We start from the raw sequence: 15,151 nt of genomic DNA, 5'->3' as shown, positions 1-15,151 counted from the left end.
TATATGTTTTATTTTGGAAAGCGATAACATCGTGGCAGGTAAGGCACATCAAAGATGTTGACTTTGACCTTACAAAAAAGCTTCGGACTGAGGTAGAGGCTTTATTTTCATATGAACATTCAAGAATCAAAAAGGTTAATTAATTAGTAGCAGTTTTTATTTGGGTTTCTTTATCCACAAAATTATTGATTAATACCCATTTGCTATTTTTCGCCATTTGTGTATTTACAAAAACTAGTGACATTAATTCAAATTACTCCAACTGATTGCAACTGGGTTAGAACAACGAATAACGTATAATGGGGGTAGTGTAAGGAATAAGATATTACAAAGAAAACGTTAGTACGTTACATATCAATTTGGAAAATAAAGCATATCTGAAGATATCATACTGTGTTTCAATAGTTTAAATGAAAGTTGGCACGAAAAGAGAAAAACATCCCAAAAGCAAAAGTATCCCACCCAGCAGCTACTGGTTAGTATACAGAAGACAGGTTGAATAATGATTAGTAAGCTAATTAGTAGTATTATTTACTGGAGTATATTAACNCCCCCCCCCAAGGAAACAAAACAAAAAAACGTAGTGCGAGTGAGACCTAGTCACCTAAGACCATGAGGAATTCAATGTCACACAGCATAAGAATACTATAATAAAATCATTACTACGATACAAATTGATCAATTAACTAATTTTAATCAGCCTGATACACCCACACGCGTATATGTACATGTGCGTGACTAAATGATTAGAGCATAAAAGTAACCCTATACGAGCGAGCGTGTTGCCTGTACGAAACATAATATTCTCGTAAAAGTTAAGGTAGAACAATACCTTAACCGTTTTGTCGTTTTTAATCATGATGTTTTTTTTTTTTTTAAATAATTCGGCATAAAATACTAGTATTGCATATGAAGAATCTCATAATCAAACCAGGAGGTCTAGTGATTGAGTTAGCTAGAGTGGTAAAAGATTTGCTGCCCTTCACACAATTCATTGAAACCAGATCTTGACTATAAACAAAAAATAAGGAACCGTGCAATAGATAAAGGCCCTCATGCACGTTTAAGGCCCTCTCACCTGACAATATTAAAGGTTACAGATTTGTTCGAAACGATGATAACTGGATTTCTACAGTACTCGGTCTTTTAATAAGTGAAGGCCCAAAACCTAAAATCATGTTTGTTGGGCCATTGTGTTAGTTGTATATGTGCTCGATGTACAAATTAATAATCGACACTATGTAGTAAATAGTAAATTTAAAATTAAAAGTGATATCCATAAGAAAATAAACTAAAATGAATAATGGGTCCATCTGTTTATTTATTAATCAATTTTTTTTTCTATTGTAGCTTACGTTTTAAATTTTGGGTCAAGGCAAGCAAGGTTACGGTAAGATCAAAATATGTCAATTATTCCAATTATTATAGTTGACAATGACCTGGCTGATAACGATGGACGGTAACGAACTTTGGCATGACAAATGAGGTTGACCATCAATATATAAAATTTTATATATAGTTTTTTTTTTTTTTTACCAAACAGAGATAACTTGCAATACTCGTAACTAAAAAGAAAACATTAAATAAAACAAATCTCTAAAAAAGGAAATCAACTAATCACCAATGTAGTTATATTTCTGTACAACTGATAAGAAAAATATACAAAATACTGTATGCATCATAAAATTTAATGTATATATACGGGCCACGAATTCATTTTTCTCGACGTGATATAATTGTCAAATGGAATAAAGTTGTTTCGCTATTTTTAGGAATTTATATAATATATATATAAATTGCTCTCACATGGTTTGTTTGGAATAAAGCAAAGTTATTTTTCGGATAGAAGAAAAAGGCTTGAAAAGTCCACGTAAGCGAAGAAAATATTTTCCTACGTGGCAAATATCAGATACACAAAGGGTGACACGTGACCTAAGACAAATCGAACAGCTCTCAATTTGACACGTCATATTATTTAACGGCTCGTGATGTTTACGCCTACGCTCTCATCTGTCCCCTCCTTTTTAACCGGCCGGTTACAGTCTCTCCCGGTTTTGTTTGGTTTTTTTTTGTGTGGGTAAAACTGTTAAATTGTATCAGTACATATATAGGTCTCGATTATTATTTTTTGTAACAGACGAAGGGGATACAGAAGACCAAAAAACTATTAGAACAAACAATATAAAAGAGCCACAAATCGTATGAAACCAATGCAACGAGAATGTCTTAGCCAGTTAGTTGTATAGGACATGACAACGTATAGGCCGACTTATAAAATCGCTAAAATGAAGTTCCCGAACATGAGCTTGTCAACAAAGTTACCACGAGCAACCATGGTCCAAGGCCCGTTCTCAAAACCTTGAATCGGATGGTGCCTAAATTTGAAAGCAAAATACAATGACGACTCAATGAGACATCCAACAAAAAAAGATAATCAAATTGAATAGTATATTTTACAAATTAAAAGGTACATGAAAAAAATGGAATACCTCATACGCAGACAATAAATATATATACGGAACACATTAATTTGGTTGCGGTAAAGAAATTTAAAATTTAATATTCCCTCCGTTTTAAAATATAAGATGTTTTGGCTAAAAATCATTCCTAATAAGGAATGTCTACTTTTAAAAAGTTTAACCAATCAAAAACAAGACTGCATAAAACAACTAATAAATAAATATAAAATTAATCCAAAAGTTGCGTAAAAACTTAAAAAGATCTTATAAAACAAACCAAAACCTTTAAAACATCTTCTATTTAATTTGAAACTAAGGGAGTAGTACAGTACAAAATAGCATTTAATTTAGCATTTAATTTTTTGGGGTCGATTGTAAAAGGTGAGTGCAAGTAATATTTATGGAGTTGGGAATCATTGGTACCATCCTCGAAAAATAATAAGAGTCTATATATGTGACAAATCGCATTTAATAAAAACAATTTGTTGTCTTTGTTCATCAGTCATTTCGGTGAATATATTGATTTATTAAATATCTTTGGTAAACTAACCCCCACAATGAGTTTTTACTTTTACATGTGTGTGTAATAAACGACCACATTATTAACACTAGCATTCACGTTGGGTAATTGCGTACCATATGTAATTTACATGTTAAAAACAAGAATGGGATGTATGTATGTATTATAATATGCATATTCAATAATTAATATGAACGGCGTATGTATACAATACGTAGAAAGGGATCAAGTTGAGGTCACTTTACAGAGCCATACGTAGTGGAAATACATCTGAATCCAGCTCATTGTAACCACTGCTTTTAGATGCGAAAAAAGTGGGAGATGAGTTTGGTGTTTCAGACAAAAAACAAACTGCCAGTAAGATTGTCCATTCTCCTATTAATGTTTTGTTATACTTAAACAAAACATCTCCATAACTAAAATGTGATTGCCTTTTATATGTTTACACAGCTTAGCTTCTTTTTCCTTATTTTCTTTTCGTGAATCATAACCACACAGATTCTGAATACAAATGCCAAAATTATGCAGAGTTTTAACAGAATACAAATTATACTTGTAGCAGAATTTTACTATATCATCGACATCAACTCGCAAGTTGATGATATAGCATTGTATAACTTTATTCTAAATCAAGTCTGATCTTTATGAAATATATATGTTAATTATAAAATAGATGGAACTATAAATGAAATAATAAAAATATCATTGAACCCTCGGTAGTTTAGAATTTTAATATGTTCATCGTTGTTTGATAAAATAGAAGCAATTCAGTTTTAATGTGATACAATGGTCGATCGATAGTTTTTACATTTATGTTACCAATTGAGATGATAGTTTTACCTAACTTATTAAGATTTCTCTGATACAAATGTGTCTACAAACGGAAAACACGTTTAGTCTTTACTGACACGATATGTTCAGAAGAAAAAAATACCGGTACGGTCTTTAAGAAGAACGAAATTAAAAACCAGTGGTTGTCGAAGAAACAACAAAATAATGCATGAAATATTTTACGTTAAAATTAAAAATCGTTACATATTTAAGTTATTAAGCACCGGAATATTTCAAAAAACAATAAATAAGGTAGGTCATAAGCTAACTAAAGCATGTCTCTACTTGCTTTTTCTCATAAATGCTTTGACATCCGCCTAATAACCATATGTAACCTCGACATTTATCTAACTCCTCGTCTAATTTAATACCGTAATTTGATGTTACATCACGTATATACAGTATTTATTACGCCCACACCGCTCTATACATACATCATATTGTCAAAAGTATAGTTTATCAAACGTAATGTTTCACCATTTATAGATTACATTTAAAGAAAAAAAAAGAAAAAAAATTATAGTATCACAAAACAAAATATATGGTGAAGTGAACAATGACGTGTTCGTTGTTATTATTATCAGGAGATTATCAAAAATAGCACTAATAAATCTTTTAAAATTAAATCCTAAATTTAAAATACTAAATTTTACCCCTCAAAATTATACCTTAAATATGAAATTGAAAACTCAAACCTAAAAATAAAATTCTAAAAATTAATTTTAATTATTTTAATGTGTTAAATAGTGTTATTTTTGAAAATTTATATAATGTGTGCTATAATTGTCTGTTTTAGTTTTTAGTGCTATTTTAAGGTATTTTATTATTATTATTGGTTTATAATAAAAAAAAACTAGTTGCATGATTAAAAAGAGGTCAAAGAATTGAGGGGGGTAAAAAGGTAAATAAACAGTCGGTGTCGTGAGCAATTTGCGATTTGATCCAGCGGCGGTGAGAAGCTTATTAAAGGACCCACGTAAAGGCCCACAGTAGCCGAATATTATCCCTATCGTCTCTATCTGCAGCTGTTCTTTCTCATTACCTTTAGTTTATTTTATTGCCTTATACTATAATAATAAGGTATACGAAAAAATAAAGCATCCATTATGATCTCAATCATTTAAAAGATTAGTGTAAATAATATTCTTTAGGCTTCTCCACACAGCTCACATAAGCTTATACTAATATAAATTTTTCATTCGTATAATCATTGTGGTTTTTTAAAATTTTATTATTGGTTTTGTTTACTATGAATATACTCTATTAGTAACCAAAATATTTAAAAAGTCATGACTCCAATAATTAAAAGACGTGTAAGAGAGAAATTATTCAAAGTAACTCGCAGGTCACATTTCACAAGTGGTAAAGTGGGACAGTTAAACACCGTCCAATTATATATATACCCACGTTAATTAAATAATTATTTTCTAGTCAACAATTTTATTTCTTTCGTATCTGATCATAAACTTCAAGTCCCTTTGCATAATTCAATTTTAACAGTTTCGTTTTAAACTAAATTAGGTCTATGGTGTGAGTTTCTGAAATTTTTATTTGCCGAAAATACTGATTAAACCAATCATTAATCAGATGTTATACGGTGAACCATTGACACCTAAGTTAAGTTTATTTTAAATGAAATTACCTTTTTGGTATACCAAAATTTTCTTATAAGCAATGAGAAGATTCCCAAATTTAAAAGACAGAAGGAAAGCGAAAAAAGTTCACCTTTTAAGTCCTACTCTTCTTTTTTCTGTAATATAAAAAATATTTATATACAAAAATAAATTGCATGAACCAAATTATTTTTATAAGATCTAGATAAATGGTCCATCCCACCCAATTAAATACCCCTAAGATAAAATCACAATAGACAAAAGAGAAAGAAAAAAAAAGAAAAAAGGAAATTCAACCACAACCTTCGTCTTCTCTTCAAAACTCTCTCCCTCTATCATATCTCTCTTTGAAGAAAGATCCAAATTCGAGTTTTATAGTATGTCAGGAAACTCTTCAGGACCGTTAGAGAGTTCGGGTGGCGGCGTGGGCGGTTCCGGTGAAGAGGAAAAGGATATGAAGATGGAAGAAACCGGCGAAGGAGCCGGCGATGGAGGAAGCCGGTGGCCAAGACCGGAGACTTTAGCTCTGTTGAGATTACGTTCGGAGATGGATAAAGCTTTTCGTGACTCTACTCTTAAAGCTCCCTTATGGGAAGAAATCTCCAGGTATGTTATTTTTTGTTACATGCATATTTATATATATAATTTTAAAAATACATATATAAAACAGAAATGTTATGATCATATATTTTCGTCTTAACACATTTATGGGATGTATATATGTGTAGTCATAATATTCGATAATTCATTTTGAATATTCTGATAAGAGCTATTAATATGTTTAATTATAGAGATATGTATATATATAAAGATCAGTCTAATACAACTAGTGAACTAGCTAAAGAAAAAGTTTAGGTATGTTTTGTTTCTTAATTATGAGTTTTAAATTGATTGATACATAATTAGGAAAATGATGGAGCTTGGTTACAAGAGAAGTGCAAAGAAATGCAAGGAGAAGTTTGAGAACGTTTACAAGTACCATAAACGTACCAAAGAAGGTCGTACCGGGAAATCCGAAGGCAAAACGTACCGGTTTTTCGAAGAGTTAGAAGCTTTCGAGACTCTCAATTCCTATCAACATGAACCTGAGTCGCAACTTGCGAAATCTTCTGCAGCTGTTGCGACCGCAGCCATAACCACTTCTTTGATACCATGTATTAGCTCTAACAATCCATCAACCGAAAAAAGTTCTTTACCGTTGAAACATCAACATCAGGTTAGTGTACAACCCATCACCACAAACCCTACCTTCCACGCCAAGCAACCATCTGCTACGATGCCTTTCCCTTTCTATAGCAACAACAATACTACTACTGTTAGTCAGCCGCCGTCAATTTCGAATGACTTGATGAACAATGTTTCATCGCTGCATCTTTTCTCGAGCTCAACTTCTTCATCTACTGCATCTGACGAGGAAGAAGATCATCATCAGGGAAAGCGATCGAGAAAGAGGAGGAAGTACTGGAAAGGTTTCTTTACAAAGCTGACAAAAGAGTTGATGGATAAACAAGAGAAGATGCAAAAAAGGTTCTTGGAAACATTGGAGAATCGCGAGAAAGAGAGAATCTCAAGAGAAGAAGCTTGGAGGGTCCAAGAGATAGCGAGAATCAACAGAGAACACGAAACACTAATCCATGAGAGGTCCAATGCTGCAGCTAAAGACGCTGCAATCATATCATTCTTGCACAAAATATCCGGAGGACAACAGCAACAACCGCAACAACAGAATCATAAGCCAGCACAAAGGAAACAATATCAAAGCGATCATTCAATAACGTTCGAGAGTAAAGAACCAAGGCCGGTTCTATTGGATACAACAATGAAGATGGGGAATTACGATACCAACCAGTCGATATCTCCTAGTTCTTCAAGATGGCCTAAAACCGAGGTCGAGGCCTTGATAAGGATAAGGAAGAATCTTGAAGCTAACTATCAAGAAAATGGTACCAAGGGGCCATTATGGGAAGAGATATCTGCAGGAATGAGAAGATTGGGGTACAATAGAAGCGCAAAGCGATGCAAAGAGAAGTGGGAAAACATAAACAAATACTTCAAGAAAGTCAAAGAGAGCAACAAGAAACGACCACTTGATTCCAAGACTTGCCCTTATTTTCACCAGCTCGAAGCTTTATACAACGAGAGGAACAAAAGTGGGGCAATGCCACTGCCATTGCCATCGCCTCTAATGGTAACTCCACAGAGACAGTTGCTTCTCTCACAAGAAAACCAGACTGAGTTTGAGACTGATCAGAGGGACAAAGTTGGTGATAAAGAAGATGACGAAGAAGGAGAGAGTGAAGAAGATGAATACGATGACGAAGAAGAGGGCGAAGGAGACAATGAGACAAGTGAATTCGAGACTGTCTTGAAAAAAACATCTTCACCTATGGATATCAACAATAATCTTTTCACCTAATTAAGTGGTTTTATATATATTCTTTTGTATACAATTCTGTGCTAAACTACACAATGGGGTTGAAGAAAAAAACAAACGTATACAACAAATGTAAGTAAAATGGCTTGATTTTTTTAGTTATTAGTATCCCGTTTCGTGATATATTATAAAAATAAATTATTTTATAGAAGTAAGTGAGATGTGTTCTAATAGTAATTATATAACCAAAAAAGTTCATTAGTATCAACTGAGAATTGAATCAAAATTGGCCCAATTGGTTGGGAGAAGCCAAGGGTAATCAAGCATCCATCTATATCCATCCATGGGTACCCGACACAAGTAATAAACTTTTGGACCTACAAATTCAAATTGGGTCGTCGTTTTCATCATATATATTTTTTTCCTTTCTTTTTAATATGATCTCAACTTTAACTTCTTATTTCTTATCGCACTCTAAATTCTTAATATATAAATTTACCTTAAATCATGTAATCAAAAGTATCGTCCGTGTGGTAGATGGCGTTGGTGCGTTTCTTTCTGTAATTTGTGCCTACATGCCACGAGGTGGACCCAACTAACACACATTATATTCGAACTAATGTAGTATTGAATTGTTGACAAAATAGTGAAAATACTACTAATAATGCAAGATTTTCTTTAGTGAAACGACTACACTATTTTTTCAAGACATGTGTATTCATTAATTAAGACTGTAATAAATAAATGACAAATCATAAATAAAAAAAAATTAAAAAGAAACTGTAAGTAAATAAAATATAGAAATGAAAGGTATATCTATTGCAGAAAAAAATAGATAACAATTACTTTAAGTGTTACTAATATTTATGAAGAAATTAAATTACAAAACAATAAATTAAATTCATTAAAATTGTAATCAGAGCATATCATATGTATACCGTACGTTAATTAGGTCAATAGTGTTTACTCTGTAACCTTATTCCTTTATGGCTTTCTCTCTTAACTTTTTTTTTTGGGTGTCAACTTGGTGATATTTAAATTTCTTTCCTCACTTATTTTTGTTGAGTTTTTTTAAATCTATTTATATTTTTTAAGCGTCTTTGATGTTGTTATATATTAGGAACTCCTATGTAAATGCCATTCAACTTCTTTTCATATCACAATGTACGTATTATTATGATAATCTGCTACTATTATTCTAGGGTGGTATCAAAGATTGTATATGACATCTCAGAACGACAGAACTTATCAATGAGAACGGCAGAACATTCTCTTGCTCTTATGGCAGAACATTCAATTCTGAATTGTGTAGTATTTTGATGAATGGAGTTCATGCTTAAAAAAAAAAAAAAAAAAATCCGTAAACAAACAAGTAACCATTAATTGGAAGCTAAACGATTAGGATATTCAGTAAAACTAGAATGGTCTAAAATATGTATTATTGAAAATAAGCGATAGATGTGTGAAATTTGTAACTGCGAAAAACAAAATCAAAGATGTTCCGTGGCATAATTTAGAGTCATAGAAAATAGACTTTTGCTCCTCAACGCCATGAGAAATCATTTGCCTAAAACTTCTTTATGTCCCCCCACGAAATGTTGATCTTTGTCGTGTCAAAACAAAAGTAAAAGCTAACTTTGATATTATGCTTTGCCCAAACTTTTTTTTTTCAAAAAACCATTTATAGCAAAAAGAATCACTTTCTTTTTGGATATATCGCTTCTTTTTGGTCAATTAGGGGAAAACTTTTCAATAATGTCTTGAACTAATATATAAATGGGGTTACAAGATAAGTTGTATTCCCGTAATGCTTAAGAATTCATCAATTCCAAAAGGATTCAAAGTACGTAATTAACATTACTGTTTTTCTACAAATGATTATTGTTGAAGTATATATGTATATAGTTAAAAATTGCGCTCTTATGCATGATTATAGATATACAGTATCTGAGTCGTCATCATTGTTTTATCCCCTAGAAAAAGAATATGCAAATAGAAATTATAAAACATTAACGGGAAGGAAAAAGAAGAAGATTCCGTTCCTAATAAGTAGCCACCATTCTTTCTCACATCTCATTTTCTCTTTTCCATGCCCACTTCTCTGCGCTTTGGATTTTCAATATATATATATATATATATATATATATATATATAATATTACCATATTGTCGGTATATAGTTTTTGACAATTAATATTCAAAATCACTAGACCAAACTCTCGTAATCATACAAGCAACATAATCCAAACTTTTAAATCTGTGGTTATCGTAAACGTTTGACTTCTACATCATTCAAGCTATCTAAATTATCTATTATCGTATCATGGTTTTTATTTTTTAATACAACATTTCTTTTTGGTTATACAAAAACTAAACAATAAGTACAGTTTATGGGTTTTAGAATTAATGGTGACAGGAATTAAAATTTGGGTGGAAAAATTGATTGGAGAACATTATTTTGAGATACAGCAATAAAATGTCCACTTGCTGATTGCTTTACATGGAAGTAATTTACTCAGTGCCACAAATTGTTCGAATTCATTACAGATCTATATGGTCTGAAATCATGTTATACGCATCACAAATTTTCCTGGTATATTCTTGCAATAATTGTGCAATTTTAATACCTCATCAGAACAAATCATCTTATTTATTTGTAGGGTATATAAAAAATAAAGGAATGACCGATGATACAACCTTCTTTATGAGAAAATCTGATCTTAGTTAAACAGAGTGAGTGTGGAAAGCTGAATCAAATTTCTAATGTTTCTATCATTCTAGGTCATATTATTTAATTTTGATTTTCAGCAAATGTAATTTTTTGCGATCATGAATACAAACTAACCGATTCTCTGAACAATACATAAAAACTGAATCATAAACGCGATTCTCCCATATACGATTTCCGAGAAACCTCGTTTAACCAAGCTTTCCGACGCCGGCGGGGCTGTTGCTCGCCGGCGTCGGGATCTCTTTGACGCATCTCAATCTCATCTCTGATATGCTTATTTTAGTGCTCTTTATTGCAAAAAATTTCCCCAATTTTTTTCTTTTCTTAACCTTTCTCAATCTCTCTTGTCTAATAATTCCATACCAAACGCCGACCTCTGCCTGCTCCTGCTGACCTTCTCTCCATTGAAGATGCTCTATAATCGACAAAAATCTCTGCAACATTTGGGCAGCCACTACACCCATCCGTCTTTTAGGCGTTTGATGGCGAAACTAGGGTTTTTCCCAATGGACATAGTTTCAAAAGTTGATTCATTTTATGGCCAATGTCTGCTTCCGCTAATTCTACAAGCACCGGAGATGCTATTTGCACCGCAGATCTCTCCGCCAAGTCCGGACAGACTTCTAACTCAGCCCTTATTTTGGCAAGCGGTTGTGACTCTAGGATTTTCCTCTGTGGACCTAGGCTCCAAGCTCGAATCAAGACACAAACACCAGCCAATCCCACTGATTTACCACGTACAGGAGAAGCTCTATGCTCCGCAAAGCTCTCTACTTTTTCCGGTCAGCCGCCACACCCAAGGTCCTCCTTGGTCTTTGATTGGAAAACTAGGTTTGCTCTTGGTGGACCGTGTTCTATCTACATGTCCATTAAGCTTACAAAAAGCAAAGCCCACAACTTCAACTCCCAGGTCCATTATTTCTGAACTTCTGCTAAACTCGTTTCTAAGTATTGTTCGATATGGTGTTTGTAAGAGTTTTCGACAACTTCTGCAATTTCTATCGATACTCTTGGTTCGGGACAACTATTACCAATTGCGATCTCGGGTTCGAAGCAATTACTCGACAAAATCTGGTTATCAAAGCTCAAGTCAATCGAGACTCACACTCCTCTTTTCTAGCCACACCAAGGGAATACGGAAGAACGGCACTATGACCCTGGATCCACGGGACGAGGGTTACCGACACTTCCACATTTCCCTGCTCTCATGCCCCGTGATTAACGACCCTAATCTTTCCCAACCTATCAATTTCGGGGACAACTCCCATCCAATTGTTGATCCAACGCTATATCCATGTAAGTCCAATTATGATCTTTTGCTCCATGTGTCGAAGCCATATTATAGCTGATGGTGTGATCAAGATCATTTACTCTATGTTTTCCATTTGAGAAGTGATTCGTCATCGTTGCTATGGCTCTGCTTAAATTCCTTGAGAATCATGGCACTAGTTTCCAGTTTGGCCTTGTTATCTGAACCCCCTTGCTTGAAGCTTTTTGGCTCTTTGATCCCGATTCCAAGTTGTCTCTTTGACTACGGCTTTGGACAGTCCAAGGCCAGTTGCTCTTTGACGACAGCTCTAGCAAATATCTTCAAGCTTCAGAGCACTTTCACCCATGCTCGAGATCTTGTCAAGCTACTTCTCTGTGAACTCAAACCGGTAAGAAGCTCAGCTCTGACCCCTTCATTAATGCCATCTCGTCTCATGAGAGTGGCTATCACCTTTTCCACTGATTTGATCATGGAAGAGCTTGTCGACAACCTTGATCTCACATATACCAAGTATCTCCATGAACTTGGCTTAAAGCTCTCAAGAACTTATTGTGGACTATTCCTATCCTTAGTTGTTTTTTTTATTGTTTTGACATTGGGAAATGCCCTTTTATCTTTTATTGTAACCTTTGCTTGTATGATTTTTCACTCCTTTGAGTAATGAAATGCANAAAAAAAAAAAAAAAAAAAAAAAAAAATACGAACTAACCAAAACTCCATCATGTTGCAAATAATAAATTGTCTATTGTAATCTTGTGTCTTACTGATAAAGTTGTTAATTAATCATAAATATGGTATATGTTAAACCGTTTGTGTCTTATGGAGAGAGTTGTTCGTCGTAAATATTGATATGTAAAGACATTCATCAATAAAATAAAAAATAATATGGACTAAGTCAAAATAACATCAGACCTGATCTATTACAACTCTATATGTAGACATCATACATAACTGACAGTAAGTAGGTCGCTTGGTGAGAAATTATTACGATCCAAAAATATCTTTTGAGTTATTTCAAAATAACATCCAATAAACACATCGAAAATTTTGTGGACGTACAAATAAATTCGTATATCAACTGCTGCTCTACATCCGTGGATCGGACGGTGGACCAGCAAGTTCAATTTTCAATACTAACAATAATAAATAAGGATATATATTTTCTACAAGTCCTTTTCGTTTACTTTTAAAGTCTACTTATTTGCCTTGTTTAATCATTTAAAATTGGCACTTTGAAATTAGTTTAACGAAATATTGTGATATTCTGTAATTCAACGGTACAAACTAAGACTTGCTTATGCTAAGAAAATATATATATAAAACGTAAACAGAATATTAAGTGATCGTTATCTGATCCAAATGAACGATAACACACACCAAACAAATTAAAGCGGGCTCACATGAGTTTCCTATGTTCCTTTCTTCCAAGGTTGGGTAAGATATAGTAGATTCGTGTTTAGGTTCTAAGGATTCATAGACAACTAATAAGAATAATTATATACTTAGATCTTTTTTTGATATAAATATACATGGAGTGGAAATTGAAAGTGAAAATTGTAAAATCTAAGAGCATAAGCGTTTTTCAAACGAGAATTGTTTCTTACTAGCTCACTCGTTTGAATTTTTTTTTCTTTGATTGTAATGGTGAGAAACGATTCTAAATATATATTATGGATGCTAATGCTCTAACAACGAAGCTAATTTCATTGCTCAAAACGTTACGCATGAATACAAGATGCAATTTTATGTTGCAAATTAAACGGTCATCCTTTGTGGCTTAATAGAGCATGTCCTCGATTTAAAGATGTATGTCTTCCTTAGCTTGTTTAGTTCCGGATCACATGAACTCATTCTTTTGTATAGCCCCCTTAATTCTATTGAGGTGGTTTAGTTTAGGCAATTTGATTTCGGAGTACTTCTCCATCAGGTTGGTTCCTTGTTTTTATAAAACATGTGTTTGCGTTTTGTCTATAATGTTTTGCCTATAATATAAAATCAGATTTACAAGGAAAAAAAATAAAAAAATGAGAAGAAATAAAGAAGTAAAAGCGCAGCATGTAAATGTTAAATGTCGATCGATTATGCAAAAAATCGTAAATGTATTTAATTTGGCGAAGTATATATATAGTTTGCAAAACATATAGAATAAATTATGCATGTATTTTACAGCTAGATATCATACATTATATATATATATATGATGATCAGAACTGGACGACGTAGTACGTACACATCATGATTAACCGCATCTTAATTTTATAGGGTACAAATAAATATACAAAATATTACTCAACGTACAACCCAAACTTGGATATACATATATGATCATGCTCTTCTTGGTAACATGTGCAATATATATATATATACTCTAAATATTAATGTGCAAACCAAACCACATATGAGTATGATATGAATAATAATCTTTAAAACATCTAATGTAAATCACAAAAATTCGTATATGATGCATGTGTTAATCCTTGAGGATTCCACGAGAGCAATATATATATATATATATATATATATATATATTTCTAAGACCAAAAAAAAAAGCGTAAAAGAGGAGTCACGATCATCGGTAGATACATATACATCAATATTTTGTTCGGTAAAAACAGATCTGGAAACGCGACCAAACATGTGTTGATAGTACTTATGAATTTAATTGTGACACAGCGAATCATCATCATCATCGTCGTCGTCTCAAATAAGAGTTGTTTTTCATATATGGTTGGATCTGTCACGTGCGTTCCACATTTTGAAATTACGAAACCACCCTTACAATTTAAAAAAAAAAAAAAAAGAAGAAGAAGAAGAAGAAGAGAGTCTTGCGTTTTAGGGCAACGAAGAAGACACAGAGATGAAAAAGAAAAGAGTAAGATTCCTTTTAGCCACGTGGACCCCCAAACCCCACGCTCTCTCTCTCTCTCTCATTGTGTGCATGTGAACTTGGCATCTTCTCTTTTTTTTTTCATTTATCTTAAAGAAAAATTTAACATAAAGTTTTTTATTTATTGATCTTACCAAGGAACTGTATACCGAAAAGGATAAGTAACTCTCGTCTCCCAGTCCCACCTCGTAATTTAGACAAAAACAATAGCAATAATATGTAAAAATACAAAAATAACACAATCGTCACCAAACAACAAGAACCATTCAATTTTCTTTTATACTACATATTACAAAAAAGAACATTATTACAAGTTACAGTTTTTATTATTCACTCATCATATAACCCCACATTGTCCCCTCTCTTAATTAACATTTTTTTATTTATATATCCCCCGGGCAAAAATTAATTAAATCACATTTATTTTATTTTTTGTTTTTAACATATTAAATCTCTCTTCGGTATCA

The 15,151-nt window shown here is 32.8% G+C and overlaps 2 protein-coding genes across 2 annotated transcripts in view; one reads left to right on the top strand and one right to left on the bottom strand.

The window, feature by feature from the left end:
- LOC104753885 (trihelix transcription factor GT-2) overlaps positions 210 to 15,151 on the bottom strand; it is a gene marked incomplete in the record, with an annotated part of 21,748 nt that continues 6,806 nt past the window's right edge. Inside the window, 2 exon segments of the mRNA XM_019238416.1 lie at positions 210 to 219; positions 5,777 to 5,783. Coding sequence (XP_019093961.1) covers positions 218 to 219; positions 5,777 to 5,783 — 9 coding nt within the window.
- On the top strand, positions 5,642 to 7,959 carry LOC104751581 (trihelix transcription factor GT-2). The gene is made up of 2 exons (XM_010473548.2): positions 5,642 to 6,029; positions 6,330 to 7,959. Exons 1-2 carry the CDS (start codon positions 5,803 to 5,805, stop codon positions 7,837 to 7,839), a joined length of 1,737 nt encoding a protein of 578 aa, XP_010471850.1. The 5' UTR covers positions 5,642 to 5,802; the 3' UTR covers positions 7,840 to 7,959.

This window comes from Camelina sativa, chromosome 16 (assembly GCF_000633955.1).
Source record: "Camelina sativa cultivar DH55 chromosome 16, Cs, whole genome shotgun sequence".
NCBI lineage: Eukaryota > Viridiplantae > Streptophyta > Magnoliopsida > Brassicales > Brassicaceae > Camelina > Camelina sativa.
Note: the sequence above shows the minus strand (reverse complement) of the source record. Positions and strands in the feature narration are given on the sequence as shown.

Coding starts and splice junctions, on each gene's coding strand:
- LOC104751581 (XM_010473548.2), top strand. CDS start 5,803: ATGTCAGGAAACTCTTCAGGACCGTTAGAGAGTTCGGGTGGCGGCGTG. Junction 6,030..6,329: donor TTATGGGAAGAAATCTCCAG/GTATGTTATTTT, acceptor ATACATAATTAG/GAAAATGATGGAGCTTGGTT.